Raw genomic sequence first — 26,982 nt, 5'->3', positions numbered from 1 at the left:
TATTACTTTGCTAACACGAAATAAATATTCTCTCGCCTACCTCCAGGCAAACGAGCGAACACACTGGTAAATATAAACCGAACCCATCACATTTAAAAATAATCCAAGAATCTAAGACAAAGAAACAAGTGCATTTCCCCTTCTTTACACGCTCCCCCCGCCCTCACCCCCCTCGCCCTTCCCACTCGGCCGCCTCTCCCCCCCAAAAAAAAATGCACGCAACGATTTAGATACCACCAACGAAATAGCCATTAATCAGGCGGGGGCGCACACACACACACACACACACACACACACAAATACCTGACCACACCTTCCAGCATGCACGATGGACGCACAAAAGCAAAATGGTCCGAAAACATGTAAAAGCCTGGGCATATTTTATCCTTCCCCTCCTGACGCCTATAAAAGAAAACGAGAATGGCCTTTTATGGTGATGAATTCAGCAAGAAAAGGTTCTGCGTCCATTACACGATGCGTTGCCAACGCAGAGAGAGAGAGAGAGAGAGAGAGAGAGAGAGAGAGAGAGAGAGAGAGAGAGAAATAAAATTATCAAATCAACATGAGTTTCAAAAAATCAAGTCGTTCATATGAGAGAGAGAGAGAGAGAGAGAGAGAGAGAGAGAGAGAGAGAGAGAGAGAGAGAGAGAGAGAGAGAGAGAGATGGAACCATTCAAATGAAAGAGAGAGGGAGGAGGGGAGGAGGGAGACTGGACTAGAGAAATGAGAGATCAGATTGAATTTGCAAAGAACCGAACCAATCAAATCAGAGAGAGAGAGAGAGAGAGAGAGAGAGAGAGAGAGAGAGAGAGAGAGAGAGAGAGAGAGAGAGACCCATGAGATCACAAATCTTTCCCTGGTCTTCCCCATCTTCATTACTCCTTTAAAGGAAGGTGAGGCACAAAGGATGAGGTCTGTTGAAGGAATTCAATCTTCCCCGCCTTTCTCTTTAACCTTGACCCTGACCTTGATCTATGGAAGTCCGGCCCCCGATGCGAGAAAGCAACCGGTACTGACCGGTTAAGACTATCTGCAAACTGGTATCACAACAATCATGGTCATTGGCGGAGCAACCGGTATAACTGGGCGTATGTTAATGACTAGGGAAGGCCTGCTGGTAGCCGGTAGTTTGATCAACAGGCAAGGGTGTACATTTAACTTTCTGCTGCTGGAACAACCGACCTGGGAAAGGTGTAAGAACTGGAGACTTTGCAAAAAAAAATTCTTGCACTGGTAGAAGATGAAAATCTCACTGGTCAATGCTTGCAAAAACAACACAAAGGCTGTACATAAACACAGGGATTGCAAAGATACAAATCTTTTCGAAGGATGTATAATTTGGCTGTAGCTTCAACAGGGGTGTATATTTAGCTCCTTGCTGCTGGAACAACCAACTTGGGAAAGGTGTAATCACTTGAGATTTCACAAAAGGAATTCTTGCACTGGTATATGAAGACCTTATTGGTCACTGCTTGCCAATACAAGAAAGGCTGTACATAAACACTGGGATTGCAAAGATACAAATCTATTTAAAGGATGTATAATTTAGCTGTAGCTTCAACAGGGAAGGGAGTGTATAGTTAGCTCCTTGCTACTGGAAAACCAACTTGGGAAGGTGTAATCACTTGAGATTTCACAAAAGGAATTCTTGCACTGGTAGGTGAAGATCTCTCTGGTCACTGCTTGCCAGTACAACAAAGGCTGTACATACATAAACACTGGGATTGCAAAGATACCAATCTGTTAAAAGAACGTATAAATTTGGTTGTAGCTTTACATGGCAGATCTGTTTTTCCTTTACTCATTCATAATTATTTGCGGTCAGCTTATGTTTTCTTACGGTGTATCTCCATTTTAAAGAAGGCTACAAGGCGTCTACTGACAATTCGAAGAGGCAAATGTACTACTACTGCTGCTGCTGCTACTGACATGCAAATGGCCTAAGTAAACTCTTTCTCCCCTTAATGTTTTTTTTTTTTTTTAATTTCCTTCACTAGTTTTCTACTTAGGTCTTTTCTGCCAAAGAATTCCATGATCAAGTGATAACAATATCAAAGGATAATTTTGACATTTAATCTTTCTTCTGCTCATTATGGTCCCTTTTTCACATTTGGATATTTTGTTCGTTGGAAGCTGACTTGCATGTTTTTGGTCCTTCTTACCCGTTCTTTACAAAATTATGCTCATTACGAATAACAATAACAATAACGTTAAGCTCTCTTCCTGAACCAATCCAGATGAAACGTCAATAAAAAAGAGAACACTCGGCAGTTAATTAGCTTTTCTCTTTTAGTTTATCAATTTCTTGACAGACATGACTACACAATGAAAACGCAATCATACTAAAACGGTAATAAGCTCATTTTGAATTATCTTTCGAAGTAGCATATGTGTAATCCTTCAAAACTGCAGAAAATTACATAATACTGTAGATGAAATTCAAAAGTTCAGACAAAATTCTCAAATAAAAAAATCCTACAATTTCAACCTGAGGCCCCCATAATCTGGGCACCGGTTATGTAAAGGCTGATCAACAAGAAGAGAGAGAGAGAGAGAGAGAGAGAGAGAGAGAGAGAGAGAGAGAGAGAGAGAGAGAGAGAGAGAGAGAGAGAGTCGAATTGCACTCTCATCACTATTTACGATGGGCTTTTCATCTGAAGGGGTAACCACTCCACTTTTAGCAAATCAATTCTCCTCCCTCTAAACCGTCTTTGACTTCGGAAGATGCTTTCCTTTACCCTTCTTCTACTTCCAATACCAACGACTATTTCTACGAGAAATAAGCAATGGCTACCATATTCCCTTATTCTTAACTAGTCTCAGCTCTAAAGGTAAAACGAATCACTGAGAAGGCAAAAGTGGAGACCTCGACCAAATTAAGTGACAGACCTGACACCTGGGAAGATTCTCTTCCCTTGTTTACATTTGCGTTATCTTCCCTCGAGAAACTCCATACCTCTCGTTATGGCCTGGAGATGAGAATACAACAATCTACGAGAATACATTTCTTTAATATTATTTCACAGAAAAGTTCAGCAAAGATGAAAGGAGTTATGTGATTAAAACAAAAATTAAAATCATAGTCGCCAAAATATTCCTAAACAGTCAGTAGCCCAGAAAAAAAATAGATGAAATTGCTGTAATTACAACTTACACTGTGAACTGCACAAATACGAATGGGAAATGCTTTAAACAGTTCTCTCTATTAATGGCAAAATGGAAAATTCCCATGGGGATTGCTTAAGGGTACATACATCTAAAACAATAAGTGAAAAAATAACATTTGCTTGCAGTATCAGACAAACCCATTAGTTAAGACTTTTATTCAGAGAATGACGAGGAATTTCACACTTACATCAATCATCATTAAAATAATTCCCTTTTTCCTCCTCCTCCTCCTCCTCCTCCTCCAAAGGGCACTGCATAAACAGCCACAAGAATCTGCTGATAGGAATGTGAGAGGAGATAGGAACAGCTCCTCCAAGTCGGTAGTGTCCTTAAAACACACTTATCAGAGGTTCACTCCGACGGCTGACAGGGAGATCTGACATTGCCCAGAGAGAGAGAGAGAGAGAGAGAGAGAGAGAGAGAGAGAGAGAGAGAGAGAGAGAGAGAGAGTCTCCTTACTCGAAACCAGACGATGGTCACAACGCTATCCCCTAATAATCATTTTCTAAACAGAGTCGATTTCATCGACTATCAGTGACGGGTCGATAAATTGATCACAGCATATCGACAAAGGTCGCTACACCATCAAGTCGATTGTCTCCTTTCTTCTTTCTCCAGTAAGATACAATACACACACACACACACACACACACACCTCTATCTATCTATTTATCTATCTATCTGTATATATATTATAAATATAAATATATATATAAAAATATACATATATGTTATATATATGTAAATATATATATATATATATATATATATATATATATATATATATATATATATATAAATATTATATAGATAGATAGATAGATAGAGGTGTGTGTGTGTGTGTATTGTATTTTACTGGCAGAAAGAAGAAGGGAGACATTATATAAAATACATATATATATATATATATATATATATATATATATATATATATATATATATATATATATATATATATATATATATATATATATATATATATATATATATATATATATATATATATATATACAGTATATATATATATATATGAAGTTTTTATCACATCACCGTGATTCATATACAAGCATTAAGCTACAAACATCCTTTAATATCCAATTCGCTCTACCTCGGAAATAATATATTTTCATATATGTTACCGAAGGGGAATTTTTTAGTTGATAATAAGTACGCCGTCCCGTGGGCTCGAACCAGCGAAGGACAGGAACTCAGGACTACAGGGACGCATTATATTATTTCCGAGGTAGAGCGAATTGGATATTAAAGGACGTTTGTAGCTTAATGCTATATATATATATATATATATATATATATATATATATATATATATATATATATATATATATATATATATATATATATATATATATATTGAATCAGGGACGTATCCCGTCGTGCAGGAAACTTCCATAACATTAGTTGCTCCATACTCCTACACAGACGGGTTATCAGCAGTGCGTTGAACCCTCTTACAAGCACTGCATCCTTCTCTTCTACCATGTAGAATCTCCCATTTCCTGGTTGACACGGCCCATCCTATCCAATACCTCATTCATATTGTTGATCCGTGACTTTTTAGGTGTTCCTCTTCTCATACCTCCCCAAGAAGGAAGGAAGGAATACAGAATTTAGGCCAGAGGCCAAGCGCTGGGACCTAGAAGGTCATTCAGCGCTGAAAGGGAATTGACAGTAGAAACATTTGAAAGGTGCAACAGAAGGAAAACCTCGCAGATGCACTATGAAACAATTGTTAGGAGAAGGTGGATAGCAAGATGGAAAAGTGAGATTATGAATGGAGGTGCAGTAAAAGGAATGAAAGGGGTTGCAGCTAGGGGCCGCAGGCACGCTGTAGAGAACCTTAAGTAATGCCTACAGTGCACCGCGTGAGGTGCACTGAGGGCGCTACCCCCCTACGGGGAATATCTCCCCAAGAATTTCGAATTATATTAGCATATATCCACGTAACATTAAAACGTCTCCCTCTGCTATTTACAAATAACTTCTTTGTAATCAGATTCTTTTTCTGTTAAGAGATCGTGTGTCTGACCGTTTTAGCTTTCTTAAAAGAAAACTATTGCGCCGGGTTTGTCTGTCCGTCCGCACTTTTTCCGTCCGCCCTCAGATCTTAAAAACTACTGAGACTAGAGGGCTGCAAATTGGTACGTTGATCATCCACCCTCCAATCATCAAACATACCAAATTGCAACCCTCTAGCCTTAGCATTTTTTATTTTATTCACGGTTACAGTTAGCCACGATCGTGAGTCTAGCAACGCTAAAGGACAGGCCACCAACGGGCTGTGGCTGGAAGCTTCATGGGCCGCGGCTCATACAGCATTGTACGCTGTAAAGAAAACTCGATTGCGCCGAAGAAACTTCGGCGCATATTTTTACTTGTTTTTGCGCCATCTTCCTGTACTGATTTCAGTGTCACTTCTCTGTCTTTAGCTTATTTAATTTTACGAAATTTAGCCTGTCAAGCTAAGCACTGGGGCACTTTCGGCCATTCAGCGCCCAAGATATTGGAAAAAGGGAATTGGAGTGGTAGGGCAGCCAGATAAAGAGATCCAGGGCACTGAGCAGACGAAGTGCATGGCTCTAACGGTGGAGCTGTGAGGAAATCCCACAGCTTCACTAAGAAGTACAATTTGGGAGGTTGGATGGCGGGCTCGAAGAAAGGAAGGCGGGATGGAGGTAAAGTAAAAGGCTAAAAAGCGGGAGCAGCTAAGGGCCAAAGGGACGCTGCAAGCAACCTTTTGTAATGTTTACAGTGCACCACGTGACTGTCTGTTTAGTTCACTTCGAGATTTCGATTTCTTCCGGACCCACTGAGAGGGTCTTGGTTTTCTTCAAGATATTGTCTTCGGTCCACTCAGGATACTTTGATCACTCGTCTTCTGCGCAGATGTAAATACAATTTTCTCTTGTTTGTGCGTGTAAACAGTTTTTTTATCATATTTCAATTGTATTATTAATTCGTAATTTACTTAATGGGTTTCATATACTTTTGACCCTTGCTGTTACAGCGTATAAGTTGTGTTTCAGATGTTACTGGTTAAGCATAATTTCTTTAATGGGTGAACCAGACACGTTATTACGTTGTCATTACAAACGTATAATTACGTTTTTTTCTACGGACAGCGAAGCAATTATCATATACAATTCCATTTGGGTGTAAGTTATCACCTGGGTTTAGTGATCTGGATATTAAACAATAATTGTGGCTTATTATTTGTTAACATAAAAAGGTCACGCACGTATCAGTGACAAAAATTCATATATATATATATATATATATATATATATATATATATATATATATATATATATATATAAACAAAATCTACGGAGAAAAGAGAAACATTGGAGTGCTGCAAGGCCTTTCGACTTATAGTCTTTTACTTAGCAGACTCTACTAAGTAAAGTACTACAAGTCGAAAGGCCTTGTAGCATTCCATTGTTTCTCTTTCCTTCGTGGATTTTGTCTTTATTTTCGTGATTCAGCTATACATATACATACATACATACACATACATACATACATACATACATACATACATACATATATATATATATATATATATATATATATATATATATATATATATATATATATATATATAAAATTCTGACTCACATCAGAATCAAAACCCAGGTCTTTCAGTTGAAAGGCAAGGGCGCTGCCCACTAGGTCAAAACAAAAGAAGTTGGAACCTGAGTCCTATTACACCCAAGGAATTACCTGGGCACAGCAAACTGCTTGCATACCAGTGTGTTTTCTCCAATTTCCTGACTCAGGTTCCAACTTCTTTTGACTTGTATGGCCTGAAAAAGAGTTGATTATATATATATATATATATATATATATATATATATATATATATATATATATATATATATATATATATATATATATATATATATATTTTATGAATACACACACACACATATATATATATATATATATATATATATATATATATATATATATATATTTTATATATATATATATATATAAATATATACATATCTACATATAATATATATATATATTTATAAATATACATACATATATATATTATATAATATATACGTATATATATGTGTGTATGTATGTATGTATAATATACTTTCAAATTATAAACACTCAAGCCTATAAATATCATGTAGATGCATCATGGACAATGAAAACCAGATGAAGCCAGGCACAGGAATGTCTCAGGACCATTTCACGTACCTCGCCCACAAAGATTAACTTGTCTGGCTGAAGTCTTTAATATTCGACCACTCGGGACACATCCATACTAAATTTCAGCCACCAGTCTAGAAGGTAAAAAAAAAAAAAAAAAGAGGTACAAAAATAAATGTCTATTTTTATCGCAGAATGACTACGGTTACGAAGCTTCGCAATTTCCTCCACCGTTCAATTGATGCTTTTGCAACTGGTCAGTTTTTTGGAGTTGTTTTGGCTTGTTATTTACGCATCACCTACTCCGCGGCGCTAGTACTAATGTATTAATATAATTAGTCCACCACACGATATAGAAATGGGTGTATATAATACTTTGATCTCGAGAGGCTGGTACTAAACACGGCGTCCCAAGGAGTTTCCGCCATGTTTAGTACTAGCACCTCGGAGTAAGTGACGCGTGGATAACAAGCCAGAATGGCACCCAATTTTTCCCTCCGTTTCTCCTGCACGTGCAATTTTAGCACTGCGTTTTAGCTGCATCCTGTTCCAAGATCATTCTTGCTGTACTTCAAGGACACGAATTAGTATGACTTTCAAGCGAAGGTTATGGGACGGGAGGAAAAAAAAAAGAAAAAAAAACAGAAATAAAAGAGAAAGAAAAAAGCGAGGTCGAACAGACTTGGAAAAAATTCTCTTTCAAGGTAACGTTCCGATAATAAAATTGAATACAAGACAGTGAAGAAGTTGGGAGGCAGAACAGACTCAAATAGTAATAAAAAAAAAACTCGTTCAAGTTATTACGCCGAAACCTTTCTTACAGAAACGGCCATGATCCCTGGAAAAGTCAAGCCATGAAAAGAACAGTAATACCTTTAACTGTTTAAACTGACTCATAAAAAATGAAGGGACTGACTCATAAAAAACGAAGGAGTCTCAGACGCAATTGGGCAGGGGTTAAAATATACATCTTCGCTGGTTTACAACTACGAAAGGGTCTTCGATTAGATTGAGTTTACGAAATGTAGGCTGTTGCCAAAACAAGCACTGTGGCACTTCCAGCCATTCGGCGTTTAAGGCAGTGAAAGAAAGGAGTATAAAATTTAATGGTTGGACAGAAATATAAATTGATCCGGAAAATAAAGAAGATGAATTACAAGGATCTAAAAGCGGCACTGGAAGAAACCTCCACGGCTGCAAGACCAAATGGAGGTAAAGCAAATGGCTACAAAGTAGATGCAACTAGGGGCCGAAGGGACGCTGCTAACACCCTTTAGCTATGCCTATAGTGAACCACTCAAGGTGCACTGATGGCACTAACCCCTAGGGGGCGAGAGGGTATTAGGAAATGGTTATTACATCGGCCAGCTTCTTATCTTGTCCATCATAACAAATAACTAAACATTTCCGTTCTTTCAACTCTCCCCCCGCCCCCGACCTTCCACACTTTTAAGTTTACCACTACACAACTTACTGTATATGACCCAAAGTGAAAAAATGTCTTTTTTTGGAATTCCAGTCATTTCTATGTGTTCCCATCCTCCCTCATCTACCCCTCCCCTCTCAAAGACTGAAAATATGCGAGTCACTGCATATAAAAATTGGGGAATCTTTCCAATGCCTCTTGTAACCCGAGGGTGATGCTATTTTCTAATATCAGCGGCTAATGATAACTACAGGAGGTTTTCAAAGATAACAAAAATGATGTCAGAATCTGAAAAATATCTAGACCTTATTTTATGTCATATTTGACACAGAGAATGTCAGTGAAAAAAAAACTGTATGTGTTCGACATGAAAAATTTAAGAAACCTGAAGAGAGCGTCAAGGAAATATTAAACAATGAGAAATATAACAAAAATGTTTTACTGAAGACGACAAAAAAAAAAAAAACAAAGATTATATCTCTTCGAACCTGAAGCGACCTTTTCCAGAAGCAAAAAATTCTAAGTCTATCAGGCACCTGATCGCTTCAAAAACACACCGCCGCAATTACCACATCTTTGAAAACACTTCTTAACTCCCAGGCGAAAAGGCGTTGGTTGGATACAAGGAAGTGGAAAACGAAGGGAATACTGTAATACATTCAGATGTACGCCAAAGGAAGCGATCTGAGAAAACAGCACAACACACCACACTGAAAACCGTCAAACCAGTTACCCTGAGGCTCAAAAGAGAACCACTCATTATACACCCTCACTTATGCATACATTCACTCACCACGAGATAAGAAATCTTACGGACGGCCTGTGAGGGACACGGGAGACCAGTCCAGATCGTGGGGATTTCCAAAAGCCATTTCATTATCACCGACACCCTTCCAGTGACTGAGTGGACTGAGTGGTCGAGTCAATTCTGGTGTGAATTGGCATTACAGTGGGGATGATTACCCATACCCTAAACGCCTCTAGTGTGAAGAAAATCAAAATGAATCGATTCTGTTATGAAAATACACAGAAAAATAATATTCACACGCGCAATGTGTTCTAGATATTCAAAATCCACGATAAATTTGTAGCAATATCTGACTTTCAAGTTCAAAATCATTCAGCCTAGGAAAGGAATTTTAATGCTTAAACCACTATTGGTTAATAATAATAATAATAATAATAATAATAATAATAATAATAATAATAATAATAATAATAATAATAATAATAATTCAACAGAAGGTGGAAAGGTAAGTGTCAACACCGTAGAGTTTTTGACGCTCCAATCTAGCAAGAATAAAAAGATTATTTTTTTTTAGTTCTTACTAAAACCCATCACTTATCTGTTGGCTAAACTAGTAATAATCGAAAACCACATGTCCTCCGAACCCTGTATGGTTTTAAAATAATAATAATAATAATAATAATAATAATAATAATAATAATAATAATAATAATAATAATAATAATAATAATAATAACCTACCTGCTGGCTAAACTAATAATAATCTAAAACCACACATCCTGCGAATCATGTGTGGTTTTAATATAATAATAATAAGCTATCTGTTGGCTAAAATAATAATAATTGAAAGCCACATGTCCAGCGAATCCAGTATGGTTTTAATATAATAATAATAATAATAATAATAATAATAATAATAATAATAATAATAATAATAATAATGCCAAAGCTACAAATTCCTGTCTGCTTTAAAGAAGCAAACCAAATCCAACACGAAAGGGCTGCAACGAAGCAGTCGCCCACATGACATAATTTCTAATCCTATGAAGCTGACATTTGCAAGATTTTGAAAATCGCTAATCCCGCAAACTTTGACACGACCGCTCATAAGAAAAATGTTACAGTCTGTGTTTATTCATTCTTTCTTTCCCCGGGGGGGCAAAGCTCCCTTTAACATTTCCATTGTCAAGTGAAGAATTGTATTTGCTTTCTTCACTAAGTGTACTTGTCCATCTTACCATTTGTTCAATCTGAAAAATTACGTTCTTAAGCTTTAATCCTGAATATCAGTAAGTAAGCATTTAACCCATTTAAATTAATCTTAGGAATTTCTTTATTGTGTTTTCATCGTAAATATGAATTACGTACTCGGCCCATTTCAATTAAACGAAGACTTTTAGGTATATATATTTATATATTATATCTAATCAGTTACAAAAAGCATAAACAATATGATATTGCCTTGTCTCTGATTGTGTGTCCTTCACACAATCTAAGATCGAGAGAGAGAGAGAGAGAGAGAGAGAGAGAGAGAGAGAGAGAGAGAGAGAGAGAGAGAGAGAGAGAGAGAGAGAGCATAATTTCCTGAATTTAACAATAAATGATTTCACATATCCTCTTCCATAAGATGACATAGTCCGGTATATAGCCTATGCTAAATAAAATAAAGCAGAATATAGAATTTATGCCAAAACCCAACCGGTGGGACCTAAGAGGTCGATCAGCTCTGAAAGGAATACTGAGAGTAAAGGAGGTTTTAAAGGTGTAACAGGAAAACCTCATAGTTGCACTATGAATCAGCTGTTAGGAGAGGGTGGAAAGTACAATGCAAGGAGAATATGAATGGAGGTACAGTAAAAGCAATGAAACAGGTTGCAGCTGCGGGCCGAAGGAACGTTGCAAAGAACTTTTGGTAATGCCTACAGTGCACCTCATGAGGTACACTGACGGCACTACCCCCCTACGGGGTGTGCTAAATAAAGTTTTAACTCAACAATAACTGAATGAATGAATATTCACCACAAAAATGAATCAAATTAACATAACTGAGCGGCAAACATGCATAATGGAAAGAACACCTTAATTATGTCGTTAGCTACGAAGCATTTACAACCACTTAAAAACATTTGGCTGGCGTTATAATGGCCGAGATGGTTTCCATGGCAACGGATCCTCCACTCGCAGCAGATTTCTCCCAATTATTTACGCTACCTCGAGAAGAACACCAAATATATATATATATATATATATATATATATATATATATATATATATATATATATATATATATATATATGTAATGTCTTTTCCTGTAAATACAACAATATAATATATATATATATATATATATATATATATATATATATATATATATATATATATATATATATATATATATATCAGGTTTCATCAGATCCTGTTCGCACATGCACATCATTCCTTGGTAAAAACATAGAGACACGGTGAAAATAAAAATAAAAAATCCCAGCAGCATCTTAGCCTCGCCTGCGCAACGAATCCAGAAATACAACAATAATTGAGAAATTAAAGTTCCGTCTGTGACCGTGCTCAACCAGAAAACTCCGCATCTCTTTCATTTCCTGAAAGAGACGAACGCATCCACACAGTAAGGAACGTTAACTGCTTCACTGACCCACAGACAGGCGGGGTATAAAAACTACTTAGCCTTCGGGGAGTCATCCAACCGCCCGTGCCCACGTAAGAATACAAATGGGATTTCCTTCAGGTACAAGCAAGACAGCGAGAGCAAAATATTGGAGAGAGAGAGAGAGAGAGAGAGAGAGAGAGAGAGAGAGAGAGAGAGAGAGAGGAATGCTCTGCAGAGAACACGTTCATAGACGTTAAGCACAAGCAAACATAATGGCACCTGTCACAAGAAAAGACCCCTTTATTGTCCGAGGACCCAAAGCAGGAGAATGTATGCGCAGAAAGATACACCTTATACAATGAGTTGGACAAGCGTGCTTAGGCTGGGTATGGGGAGCTCTGGGGTACATTTCAACTTGAGAGAGAGAGAGAGAGAGAGAGAGAGAGAGAGAGAGAGAGAGAGAGAGAGAGAGAGAGAGACGCGGCGACTACGCCAAGCATTCCTACGGGATCAACTCTGCGTTAGACAGGCAAAGCTTAGGTATGTATAAGAAGTTCTGAGGTACATTTCAGCCTCTGAGAGAGAGAGAGAGAGAGAGAGAGAGAGAGAGAGAGAGAGAGAGAGAGAGAGAGAACTATGCTACGCATTCCTTACATGAGAGCTTGTCTTAAGTGATCAATTCTTCGTTAGACAAACTTTAGTAAGGTGTAAGAAGCTCTGTGGTACATTTTAACTTCAGAGAGAGAGAGAGAGAGAGAGAGAGAGAGAGAGAGAGAGAGAGAGAGAGAGAGAGAGAGAGAGAGAGCTCACCATTACTTCCATGAGAGCTAAGACCTACTCCTGTGGGATCAGCTCACATGTTTGGCAAGCAGGGTTTGGTAAGGTGTAATAAGCTTTGTGGTTCACTTGAGAGAGAGAGAGAGAGAGAGAGAGAGAGAGAGAGAGAGAGAGAGAGAGAGAGAACTATGCTACGCATTCCTTACATGAGAGCTTGTCTTAAGTGATCAATTCTTCGTTAGACAAACTTTAGTAAGGTGTAAGAAGCTCTGTGGTACATTTTAACTTGAGAGAGAGAGAGAGAGAGAGAGAGAGAGAGAGAGAGAGAGAGAGAGAGAGAGAGAGAGAGAGAGAGCTCACCATTACTTCCATGAGAGCTAAGACCTACTCCTGTGGGATCAGCTCACATGTTTGGCAAACAGGGTTTGGTAAGGTGTAATAAGCTTTGTGGTTCACTTGAGAGAGAGAGAGAGAGAGAGAGAGAGAGAGAGAGAGAGAGAGAGAAACTACGCTAAGCGTTCCTTACATGAGAACTAAGACCTAGTCCTAAGGGATCAATTCTACGTGGACAAGCAAGGTTTGGCAAGGTGTACGAAGCTCTATGGTACATTTCCACTGAGAGAGAGAGAGAGAGAGAGAGAGAGAGAGAGAGAGAGAGAGAGAGAGAGACGCGGCGACTACTCCAAGCATTCCTTGTATAGGAGCTAAGACCCAGTCCTTTGGGATCAACTCACATTAGGCATGCGCACTTTTGGTAAGGTATAAGAAGCTCTGAGGTACATTTCAACTCCAGAGAGAGAGAGAGAGAGAGAGAGAGAGAGAGAGAGAGAGAGAGAGAGAGAGAGAGAGAGAGAGAGAGAGAGAGAGTTTAGCATTGCTTGCATGAAAGCTAAGCCCTAGTCCTATGGGATTAACTCTATGCTGGACAGGCAAAACTTTGGCAATGTACAAGAAGCTCTGAGGTACATTTCAACTTAGAGAGAGAGAGAGAGAGAGAGAGAGAGAGAGAGAGAGAGAGAGAGAGAGAGATACGCTAAGAATTCCTTGCAGAGAGAGAGAGAGAGAGAGAGACGCGACGACTACGCTAAGCATTCCTTGCATAGGAACTAAGGCCTAGTCCTATGGGATCAACTCACTTACCTGAGGGGTGCGAGGTAGCGAAGGGTTCTTGTACCAGTCGGCGAAGGAGATCATGGCGACTGTTGTGGTGATGACGGAGAAAATGACTTCCCAGGGATGGGCGGCGCACATCTTGCCGTGAGACCAGAACGCCCGTCCCCACATGCCGCCCCCGCCTAGAAAAAATACGAAGAAACACATTAAACCTGAGCTCAGTACCGACCAAGCCACAACATATAGGCCCAACCTGCAAAATCACAAGACTCGGTAGAAATAGGCCTACATACGACACGATATTAGTATCGAAGACGCAATAAAAAGGCTCAATTTAGCAGCATATGGTCTCCCTGAAAGTGGCATAAGTATAATGATGAACAGTAACTGCAGAAATAACAAGGAAATGCTAGGATCAATAGCAAATGACAGAAAATATAAAAACTCTGCCTTCCCATACAGAAATAAGGGATCAGTTGCCTTCATTTCATAAACTATGTTGATTATTATAATTATAATTATTATTATTATTATTATTATTATTATTATTATTATTATTATTATTATTATTATTCATAAAAATCCCATAATAGCATGAGTCACTAAAATGGTGAAGAAATCCACAGTGGTGTTAATGCAAATTTATATTAGAATATATACAAACGAGAGCTCTCGAGAATCGAGCAGGTTCTCGAAAGCTCTCAAAGCTCTCGTTTGCATATACATTTTGAATATGTAATTACATTTACACCACTGTGGATTTCTTCACCATTACCATTATTATTATTATTATTATTATTATTATTATTATTAAAAAGAATGGCCGTCTGGATGCCGCTAAGTTTATTATTGCAGCGTCCCAGTCTCTCGAATGAGTTTCTTCGTAGCAGCCAGCTCCCCATTTTCGACAGACACCCAAAAATGGACTGAAATTTCTGTAGGCCCGCTTGCGGGTATAAATATGGCATAATTGTACCCCTGGAATAAATGAACTTTAGACAGCTGTTATAAATAAGGCATAAGTGTAGCCCTGGAACAAATGAACTTCAGACAGCGGTTACATAATTTACCTGCTGCTACAAAGAAACTCATTTGAGAGATTGAGAAACTGCAGTATTAAACTCAACGGCATCAAGTTTGTTTGAAAGAGGGTCTTCTGCCCGGATATTATTATTATTATTATTATTATTATTATTATTATTATTACTTTCTGGTGATTTTAAATGGAGAAATGAAGTCCGCAGTAGTGTGTATGTACATTGCTATATACAGGACGCTTTCGCTAACTTGATCAGTTGGCCTCTTCAGCTTGAAGCATCAGGCTGAAGAGGCCAACTGATCAAGCTGGCGAAAGCTCCTGAATATACCAGCACACATACATAGTACTGCGGACTTTATTATTATTATTATTTATAAACCTGATCTGCCTATGGATGGCTACTACCATGTGGGCAGAGAGCACATTACCTAGAAACACAGCCCCGGGGAGTGGTTGTAAGGCGAAAATGCACCATGATGCAAGGGAAGGTACCGCCTGCCTGGTCGAGGGATGGCGATCTTTCGGAGAAGGACCAAGGTAAGGACCCCTTAATGTGGTTTAGCCGCTTCCTATGTGGCCACTCAAAACAATCTGACTGTTTACAAGGTTACCGGAAATTAAAGCAACAGGCTTCGCCGAATTGCCCAAATGCTCAGTCCCTGTACTATGGTGGCGAGATTACCACGAAGGAATAAAATAAAAACACGTATTTGTCCCCTGGGATGCAGTAGAAGCTGAATAATTGATTTACTGCGGTCAGTTACAAGTTTTTAAACTTTTTCTGTATTTTATTTCTGTCTTTGGTTCTCATTTAAGAAACAGATCCAGGGGAATGCTACAGTATTATTATAGATGAGAACAACTGTTAGTAGGTCTACACGTTAAAGGCCAGAGAGACGGATGTCATGACACTGAAACAATAGCGAAACAACACAGCACACAAGCCTAGTAAGAACAAGTGATGAGTGATGACGGAGGTCTTTAGACAGAACGGGAGAGGATAATTGCCCAGAAAGGTGCATAATTCAAGCATGATTCAAAATCCCCTGAAGGAATGAGGATCAAGGTGACCCGCAGATACCTTGGGGTAAAGCAGATGTTTTCGCAGATGTTGGGACGAGAGGCATAAAGAACAAGAAAGATTAAAAGACGAATGACGCGGGATATGTAACGAGGAATTGTGTGCTGTTGGCGATTCCTGTTGATAATTCCTCTCATACTTTTATGGGGTAGCTGATTATGTTGCTATATTCTGAGCAATGTTCAACATTGCATCTGCATTACTATGTTATACAAGTTGCCTCAAAGGAATAAATCCCCGTGCTGGCACCAAGCTACCTTAATCTAACAACAACAAACGAAATCTGCCTATAGAAGAATACACTAATAACATTTGATACTTTGATACAACAGTGTATATAAAACAGTAAATACCACTACGAACTGGGACTCACTGAGATAATGAACAAGAGAACGGTAGAAAGGACAAAAAATATTAAAGATTACGAAGACAGCAATGCAATAAGCATGAGCAAAGATTACAAACTGTGCAAAAGATTACGCATCTTTTTTCTCATTGCTGTTACGCAAGTGATTGCTCTTAACAGTGACAACAGCAGCTCAGAGCGAGCAGATATACACACAAAACAAAAAGAATATTTAATACGCAGATAAAAAGAAAAACAACGACACAGACACAAACAGACGGAACCAACCTCCCCCCCACCCCACCCCCATAAAAAAAGAAGAACCACACACTCTCAAAAGAGACATCGACAGTCACGAATTTCCAAACTACGCCCGGATTGCATCTTGAAGGAATTCAGAGCGCGTGTGTGCCTGACCAAGCACAAACTCGCCACGCGATCCAGTAGCGTGGCTAAGCTTGCTTTGGTGCAAGCAAGCACGATCCGCGCCACTTTCACAAAACAGAGAGAGAGAGAGAGAGAGAGAGAGAGAGAGAGAGAGAGAGAGAGAGAGAGAGAGAGAGAGGAAAAAATCATTATTATTATACAAAGGTTTGCGGCATAGCAGACCCCAAAATCCTACTATTGTTCCTAATTTACCTTAGGCTCAAAATCCTATTACTAATCCTACTGATCCTATTATGCCTACTGCTACTTACGCCACTAAAACCGCAGCAATATCAATTTTATAAAACACCTTTCTTTGTAGTGATGATTGTAATATATGTTTATGTATACAAATATGTGTGGAAAGGATCAAAATATATAAGCCATGTACGTACATTGCGCAAACAGTGCATATTGCACAGTACATCATTTCTATGTGCATCGTGTCCATAAAAATTGCAGTGATTCGATGTTTTCTTTCAAATCTCTTGTCTTTTAATAATAATAATAATAATAATAATAATAATAATAATAATAATAAGAAGAAGAAGAAGAAGAAGAAGAAGAAGAAGAAGAAGAAGAAGAAGAAGAAGAAGAAGAAGCAAGAATTTTAAAATGATCCTCGAGCTCCGATAATAATAATAATAATAATAATAATAATAATAATAAGAAGAAGAAGAAGAAGAAGAAGAAGAAGAAGAAGAAGAAGAAGAAGAAGAAGAAGAAGAACAAGAAGCAAGAATTTTAAAATGATCCTCGAGCTCCGATAATAATAATAATAATAATAATAATAATAATAATAATAATAATAATAATAAAGAGGAGGAGGAGGAGGAGGAGGAGGAGGAGGAGGAGGAGGAGGAGGAGGAGGAGGAGGAGGAGGAGGAGGAGGACCCGACCTTCGAAGGGTCAATTGAAGATCACCTCACCCTCCCGGGAACTGGCCTTGAACAGCGACGGTAGGTAACAGATTACCGAGAACAAGCAAAGGGTTTTAAAGGCGGGTGTTGATGGAGGGCAGAAATATGAGGCAAGTGAAGGGGAGGGAGAGAGAGAGAGAGAGAGAGGAAATAAGACTTTGGAAGGTGGGAAGAGATATCACAATTCGCTTTTCAAGTGATTGAAAACATACCTCATTGACCTACTACTGTAATTAAGAAATCGAACAGGAAGCAGCCCAGCTGATACTAACACTACTACAAATAATAATAATAATAATAATAATAATAATAATAATAATAATAATAATAATAATATAATAATAATAATAATAGTGGAGAAACAACTCCACAGTTATGTACGATACGAGTATATTTAAAAATACAGCTAACTGTGGGTTTGTTTCTCCATTTTAAAATTCATGCTACTATAAGTATTTTTAATAATAATAATAATAAATTACATCACACATCCATCAAGATAAGACCAGCAGCTACAAATAAAAAAAACAAAAACTTTTCTGAGAAAGGAAAAGTAAAAAAAAAGGAGAGAAAGGAGCCCGGACGAATGACCTCCGCACCCCATGCCCACCAAAAGTGAAAGTGCCCTTTCGAGAAGGGAAAACCGAGGGCGCCGAGTTCTCAGAAAGAAGAAAAGCACAAAGGGCACCTTCCTGCAAGCATCGCATTATTATGTTAATAACGATAATCACTTCGAAGGGAGATCTCTTCGCTGGGAGATGGGCGGTCCCGTGGACTTTTTTTTTTTTTTTTTGTAAAAGAAAACTATTGTGCCGGCTTTGTCTGTCCGTCCGCACTTTTTTCTGTCCTCGCTTTTTCTGTCCACACTTTTCTTGTCCGTCCTCAGATCTTAAAAACTACTGAGGCTGGAGGGCTGCAAATTGGTGTGTTGATCATCCAATCATCAAACATACCAAATTGCAGCCCTCTAGCCTCAGTAGTTTTTATTTCATTTAAGGTTAAAGTTAGCCATAATCGTGTCTCTGGCAACGATATAAGATAGGCCACCAGTGAGCCGTGGTTAAAGTTTCTTGGGCCGCGGCTCATACAGCATTATACCGAGACCACCGAAAGATAAATCTATTTTCGGTGGCCTTGATTATACGGTGTAGCGGCTGTACAGAAATCTAGATTGCTCCGAAGAAACTTCGGCGCATTTTTTACTCGTTTTTTCTTGCCCTAGCTCTTCGTTGGGTGAGTCGGTAGAGCTGCGGACTGTCACTCGATGGGCTGGAGTTCAATTCCCCGGCCGGCTGATGAAGAGTTAGAGGAATTTATTTCTGGTGATAGAAATTCATTTCTCGTTATAATGTGGTTCGGATTCCACAATAAGCTGTAGGTCCCGTTGCTAAGTAACCAATTGGTAATTAGCCACGTAAAATAAGTCTAATCCTTCGGGCCAGCCCTAGGAGAGCTGTTAATCAGCTCAGTGGTCTGGTTAAACTAAGGTATACTTAACTTTTTTCTTGCCCTTCGAGTACCTGAAGGCAATTTGGTTAAGGTGGGTCGCCCTGCTATTGTTAGTTGGTCAGGGATGGTCGGGGAATTTGTGTGGTGCTCATTCATTGTATGTGGTGTTGTAATACCTTAGCAGAATCATCAGCAACTGGGCTTGCTAGGGATTTCTCATAATCAAACTTGTTAATGTAAAAAATTAAATAAAAGAGGAAAACAGTATTATGGACATTTCTGTAATAGTCGTTCAGTCCTTTTAAGTGCTGTGACTGATGTTAAATTAATAGAATGAACTCAAGCTGTTTTCCAGGAATCGCCCTCACTATCTACTGTAAACATACCTACAGTTTTATAAAGCAGTTAAAATTTTTAGGGCTACAAAAAATACTAATTAGTTTTCTGCTTCTAATGGTTTTAATTAATATAATAAATTAACCACAGGATTTTTTGAGAAACCTCTAAAAATCACAGTCATATATGAATATCTCTCACGTGCATGAACAAAATGCAGTAAATTACAAATAGAACGCTTAAAACACCGTTAAAATTTGCTCCAATAAACTAAGAAAAAATATATAAAAAGAAAAACACGATCAATGCCAGAATATCAAAGCAACTTCACCTAATATAGATACAGATTGCAAGAGCACTCGTACCTTTCATACCTTACAAGAATAAATAAAATAACACGTCACACTGGCTCAGTCTTTCTATGCCGGATGCACCTACGTCACCTCATGACAGTCAAGCACCAACAATGGTGCCATGAATTCCCGTGGTTCCTGTTGGAACGCGTCCCAAAGTGACGTAGACAAATTCATGCTTTCCATACCTTGCAGCGCAAAGCACAGACGCTTGCAACAGCGGCGGTGAGTGTCTACGTTTGTTCTTTGAGAGACCAACGTGCATTGCAATATACTTTATTTGCAGGCACTCTGAATTTCAATTTATTTTTTTTTTTTAAACGTGAGAAAAATACTCTTCATGGACAATGACGTAAGAAATACGTTCTTCGTTTAATACAAAAAACATAAAAAAAAATAGGAACGTGTAATTACTGCTAAAATATCTGAATTATGAAACACTTTAAATAGTATTTCTTTATGCGAAGGCCGACGGAACCGGCAACCTACTGCAGTTATCTGTAGCTCATGCCTGAAAGGAAAAGACAACATTGGTGGCAGGGTGGATGGAAAGGGGGTGGGGGGTTACAGCATATGAATGATTCCAAATATTTTATTTTCTTATTAAATGCCTCTAGCATCGTGACCCGGGAATTCCAAACAAATATAAATAAATACAAATATAAAAACAAATAAATGTAACTAAATATAAATAAACAAATAAATGTAAATAAATGAATAAATATAAAAAATATAAATAAATATATAAGTAAACAAATAAACGTAAATAAATGAATAAATATAAAATAAATAAATAAATTCAAGTGAAAACACTGAAAACCACCAAAAACCAGAAGTCACGGACTATTCCCCGAAAGGTGCAACCCACCACACCCTTGACACCCAATTACCACGAAACCTTTCGACCTTAACATACGGGGCAAGAGAAATCCGAGAAGAAATGAATAAAGACGTGGGTGATAAAAAAAAAATAATGATAGGTGGAAAGACATATAAATATTAAGTTCGATTGTGAGGAGAGTGGGAATCCAATCACTATTTTTCGGAAGTCTGTGAAATCCAAACGAGAGACGATTAAGAATTCAGTAACTAGCTTTGAGAATACTGAGGAATCCAAAAAATGTGTTGTGAGAAGTATAGGGTTTCAATAACTAGCTTCGAAGATACTGGGGAATCCAAAAGTGCGTTGTGAGAAGCGTAAGAATCCAATAGCTAGCTTCGAGAATACTAGTGAATCCAAAAATGTGCTGTGAGAAGAGTAAAACTTCAATAACTAGCTTCGAAGATACTGAGGAATCCAAAAGTGTGCTGTGAGAAGCGTAAGAATCCAATAAATAACTTCGAGAATACTGGGGAATCCAAAATGCGCTGTGAGAAGACTAAACCGAATGAATAGCTTCGAGAATACTAGGGAATCCAAACCTGTGCTGTGAGAAGCGTAGGATTTCAATAACTAGCTTCGAAGATACTGGAGAATCCAAAAATGGGCCGTGAAACGACTAAGAAATTAATAGCTAGTTTCGAGAAGACAGGGAATTCAAAAATGTGCTGTGAGCAGGCTACGAATTCAATAACTATCTTCGAGAATACTGGGGAATCCAAAAATGTGCTGTGAGAAGGCTAAGAATAGAATAACTGGCTTCGAGAATACTGGGGAATCCAAAAATGTGTTGTGAGAAGACTAATAATTCAATAACTGGCTTCAAGAAGACTGGGGAATCTAAAAATGTGTTGTGAGAAGACTAAGAATCGAATAACTAGCTTTGAAAGGATTAGGGAATCCAAAAATGTGCTGTATAAAGACAGAATTCAATAACTTCAAGAATACTGGGGAATCCAAAAACTGTGCTGTGAGAAGACTAAGAATTCAATAACTACTGTAGCTTCGAGAATAATGGGGAATCCAAAAATGTGCTGCAATAACTGCTCTCCTGGAAGACTGGCAAATCCAAATAACGAGCATGGAAAGACAGTTCAGATATAAATAATTCATAAAAATATACCGAGGCCATCCACGTAAGACAGCTAAGGATTTCACCCTATTTAGCAAGACGGTTAAAAATAAAGTTACTGCAACTGTTGGAAGACATCTGAAATATAATTCTTTAGACCACATACTTTCTTTAATATGACACTTTAATATGTTGCCGTTCTTCCAACCCCTATCTCTCAAGTTAATTATCTTTTGACACAGGAGGACACTCTCTACTGTGGAACACTGCCACACACGAGCACATTTTGTACGGCGGAATATTCCCATTGGGGTCAGTAGAACTTCTCTACCTTTTACACTGGAGGACAGTCTGTACTGTGGAACACTGCCACACAAGAACACATTCCGTACGGTGGAACATTGCCAGCAGGGTGATTAGAACTCGCTCTACTAATTACTATGGACGTTACTCCTTACTATGGAACACTGCCACCCACGAGCACATTCCGTACGGTGGAAAACTGCCAGTAGAGTCAGTATAACTTTGTCTACTAATTATTCTGGAGGATAGTCTGTACTGTGGAACGCTGCCACACACGAGCAGAACTTGGTCTAATAATAATAATCATAATAATTACAAAATTACCATCACGTTCCGTCTTCTTGGATGCTACTTTCTCTCACAGCTCACAGCCAAAGACCGCAATGTGCTACAGTAAATAATGTTCGCGTGGCCAGACCAGAACAGCGCCGAGATGAGACTCGCTAGAAATCTAGCGACAGGTGAACCGAGCCATCTGCGCCCTCGGGTAATCACGAGAACCATAAGAATCACATGAATCACATAAAGCGCAACGCACGTCTCGTGGTGTGCAAGAGGGTCTCATCAATACGGAAGCAAGTGAACGTTTTCTGGGGAGATGAGGCAAAAATGACACGACGTGGTGGCAGAAGGAAAGAAGTGTGACGACATTTTGGTGAGAATTAAAGAAAAAAATTCATGGTACGCTTTCAGACTGTAAATAATTACAAAAATATAAATGGGTTAGTAAATGATAGTACTAGGTATGATGATCTTTGAAGATTAAGAAAGGATTTCAGACTATGATAAATGGCGATAAAAAGAGGAATACGATAACACATGAACAATGAGAAAAGAAATACGACGTTAAATATGGAAAAATGTAAATATGAACAAAAATTACGAGCACAAAGGGAATAAACACTGAGAAAGAAAAAAACGATGAACAAAGCTAACATTATCTAAGAAGACCAAAAATAACGATAAGATAAGTACTGCAAACAAAGGTAGATAAAAACAATAGTATGTCGGCAATAAAAATCAAACTAAAATAAAAGACACCGATAAAAAAAATTAACAGCAAAAGTTAACCTAACCACGAATAAAAACGACAATAACAGACGAATACAGAACCATGAAAACAAAAGAAGAATAAAGTCTAATGGTAGGACAAACACCTAAAAATGAGAAAAAGAAGAAGAACAACCAGCAGATGGTTGTTCCTCCTCTCCAGAGCGGCTCGACCCCACCAAGATCATTCGCCCGTGAAATCGGCAGCTTGTCACTAATTTGGGTTACAATTCTTAGGACCCGGAGACTCGGGGGCCAATTAGCAACAAGGGACACGTCTACAGTACGCGCCTGGCGCTGAATCGCGATTAGGAAGGTAACGCCCTGGTAGATTCCGCATTTCTTATGTATGCACAATCATGTATTGTGTGTGAATGTATGTATGTGTATGAATATATATATATATATATATATATATATATATATATATATATATATATATATATATATATATATATATATATATATATATAGCTTTGTAATGGTTATTCTATCCTGCAGGAGATTACTGAGGAAGCCATGGCTTCATATTTTGCTTACATATAAATGTTTGTATATCAATAATCATAACAAGGTTATGATACACATACACATACATACACAACCATATATAGGTACATCTATATCACACGCACACACATACATTCATCAGCAAGCAAAATAAAAATCCATGGATTATCAATCAAATCTGACACAGAGCAGAATAACCAATGCAAATAACAAAAATAACTAGACTAAATTACGATGAATACAAAACATTACTTTACATAGAAGAAAGGGACCTGCATGCCTAAAAAAATAAGTCAGGAAAAAATTAATGCAAAGCGTCGTAGTATATCTAATAAGAAACAGAAGAGCTCCTCTAAAACTGGTAGGAATGATTAACAGCCCAGTTTGTCAGCATAGAGAATGAACAACCTCTGGTTCTCGGCACTGTGACACGGTAGCACCTCAACATTGCAAAGACGTTGACATTGACAAAATAATGGTAATATTTTATTACTAATCTGGGGAAAGCACTTGACATTAACACTATGCATTGAAAGGTATACAACACACACGCACACACACACACATATATATATATATATATATGTACTGTATATATATATATATATATATATATATATATATATATATATATATATATATATATATATATATATATATATATATATATATATATATACTGTATATCATATATATATATATGTATATATATGTATGTATTTATATACACATATATACATAATATATATATATATATATATATATATATATATATATATATATATATATATATATATATGTATATTATATAATTAGCAACCTCTATCCCCAACTATTCACCGAACGGGGTAGTAAATTATGCGAATTAAAATGCCACCAGTCCCCAAGATCAAGCACAGTGATGGTCTCCTAGGCAGACCCTTTCTTATCGCTAAGAGACCCCATCAAACATAGCATTAGATCAGCTTTACATCCTCTGCCCTACACGAGCAGGTGATAACATATCAGCAGACGGCCGAAGTTATCGCGTTTCTCCTGGTAAAAGGGTAAAAGAGTAAAAGAGCCGGGGGAGGGAGATGACCCCTTACGAGAGCCAAAGATGAGTCATGCAGTTATAATAAGCAGAAAGCATTTACGAAATGCTTTCATGCAGAGGCTCCTGTCTTCCCGGCACGCGACGGACATAAGTGGCGAAATGACACGATTAAATTAATGTGCTTCTTCACACAATGATTGTGGTGCATCATGTGCTAGCTTGTCTGGTGTTACTTGGTTTCCTAAGATGCAAATAGTCTCTCTATCAATTTCAAATCTATGATTACTAAGCTTCTGTGTTCTAATATAAGAGAAGCTTCATTAAAAGAACATCCAAAATATATTAAGACAAAATTTTTAAAATCTATTAGCCTATGCCTCTTGAAATATCAGAACAGACCCATGTAGACCAGCTTGACAAGTTTGTGGAATTTCCAAAACACAGACCCGAATTAATCGTAATAAAAGTTGATCAATATATACTCAATACATACTTTAAACAAATAGATAACGTAATATTCTTTCACAGTGCCTATCAGTTCCATTACAGGTACCTCTTCCTGTCGAGACAAAATGCACCACAGAAAAACCAAGCGGACAAGAAGAGTTCAGAGATGACCCACAAAATCACACCCTCCCCATTCAGGTACGACAGGAGCATACCAACAGGTGGAAAAAACTAAAGCAGTGGCTTTCATTGCCTGGGGAGTCCAAGGACCAAAGGCTGCGCTGAAGCTTTCTTCACAGACAGACAAACTAGCTTAGAACAGACAGACAGGGAGACAGATGAGCTGACAGACAGACAGACAGGTTGGCTTCTAGAACAGACAGACAGACAGACAGACACAGCCCAGCTACTAGAACAGACAAGAAAGACAGATTAGCTACTAGAACAGACAAGACAAAGATTAACTACTACAACAGATAGACAGACAAGCCACTAGATTGAATTTGATACTCATTTTTACTGGAGCAAGATATTTCCAATAATTTCCATTGCCAATTCACAATTGTGTGTACATTTCATCTAGAATAAAAATTTTTCAGTGAGGAGAAAATGTGAAAATATGTTCATGTGATACCAGTGACCTTTGAACCACTTTACTTAATACTGTTTTTGATGGGTATCAAAAACAGCCTAATATTAGCAGCCAATAAGGTCTATATCAAATATAGTTAAAATAAATAAACTAATTGGATCTCATTTTTTTTCCAGAAAACACCAACACCTTTATCCCTAAGTTACTATCCAAACAAAATCATTTAAAAGCCAACACACTGCCCTCAGCAACGTAAATAAACACACTGTTTCAAACGAAAATCAAATAAACAAAGCCTTTTACCACTTGTGACTGTAGTGAACCTATTCCTGTAATTCTCGTATTGAAGATGACGCTTTGTCAAGTCATCCGGCCAGGAAATTCACTTACGTTCTGAGAATTACGCACCATGGAGGAAGTTTTTCTTTTTTTTTTATTTTCAGTTTCAAAACTGTGTGTCTTCCTTCACGTGCTGACTCATTGCCAGCCATTAAGATCTTCCAGAATCTGGGCGAGTTGAAAGTACGTCTGTGCATTTTCCGTTACAAGTTACAGTATAAGACTAAGGAAAAAAAATGAGTATTTTCAAATATCTTAGCTTTCTTTCATTGTTTCAAATCCTCTGCGAAACAGTTTATAGGAAACATGCAACTTTCATATGTTTATCATTCAATGCTGAGAGAGAGAGAGAGAGAGAGAGAGAGAGAGAGAGAGAGAGCAAAATAGCTGCATACTAGAACAGATATAATGGCTCAAGAACGCAAACATACTTAAGAATCCTAGGCTGAGAGAGAGAGAGAGAGAGAGAGAGAGAGAGAGAGAGAGAGAGAGAGAGAGAGAGAGTTAAGTAGCTGAATACCAGAGCAAACATACAGACTCAAGACCACAGCCATACTTAACAATTCTTCCTAGCCTGAGAGAGAGAGAGAGAGAGAGAGAGAGAGAGAGAGAGAGAGAGAGAGAGAGAGAGAATCTTCAAAGACATGTCTGCCGCAACGGCGCAACAGCTGAAGCCCGTCAGAACGAAGAACCGCTTGCGGGGAAATTTGACAGCAAACGTCTTCTCAATGATGCTAAACTCTGCGACGTGAAATCTGGGGAGCGTAAGTAACCT

At 38.0% G+C, this 26,982-nt stretch overlaps 1 protein-coding gene across 2 annotated transcripts in view; it reads right to left on the bottom strand.

The window, feature by feature from the left end:
- Positions 1-26,982, bottom strand: part of Hmgcr (HMG coenzyme A reductase) — a 110,066-nt gene that overhangs the window by 45,850 nt on the left and 37,234 nt on the right. For both annotated transcript variants that reach the window (XM_067102161.1, XM_067102162.1), the window contains exon 2: positions 14,056-14,210. In XM_067102161.1, the coding sequence (XP_066958262.1) occupies positions 14,056-14,210 (155 nt within the window). The remainder of the gene's footprint in view (positions 1-14,055; positions 14,211-26,982) is intronic.

Source organism: Macrobrachium rosenbergii, chromosome 59 (assembly GCF_040412425.1).
Source record: "Macrobrachium rosenbergii isolate ZJJX-2024 chromosome 59, ASM4041242v1, whole genome shotgun sequence".
In the NCBI taxonomy this organism is placed as follows: Eukaryota; Metazoa; Arthropoda; class Malacostraca; order Decapoda; family Palaemonidae; genus Macrobrachium; species Macrobrachium rosenbergii.
Note: the sequence above shows the minus strand (reverse complement) of the source record. Positions and strands in the feature narration are given on the sequence as shown.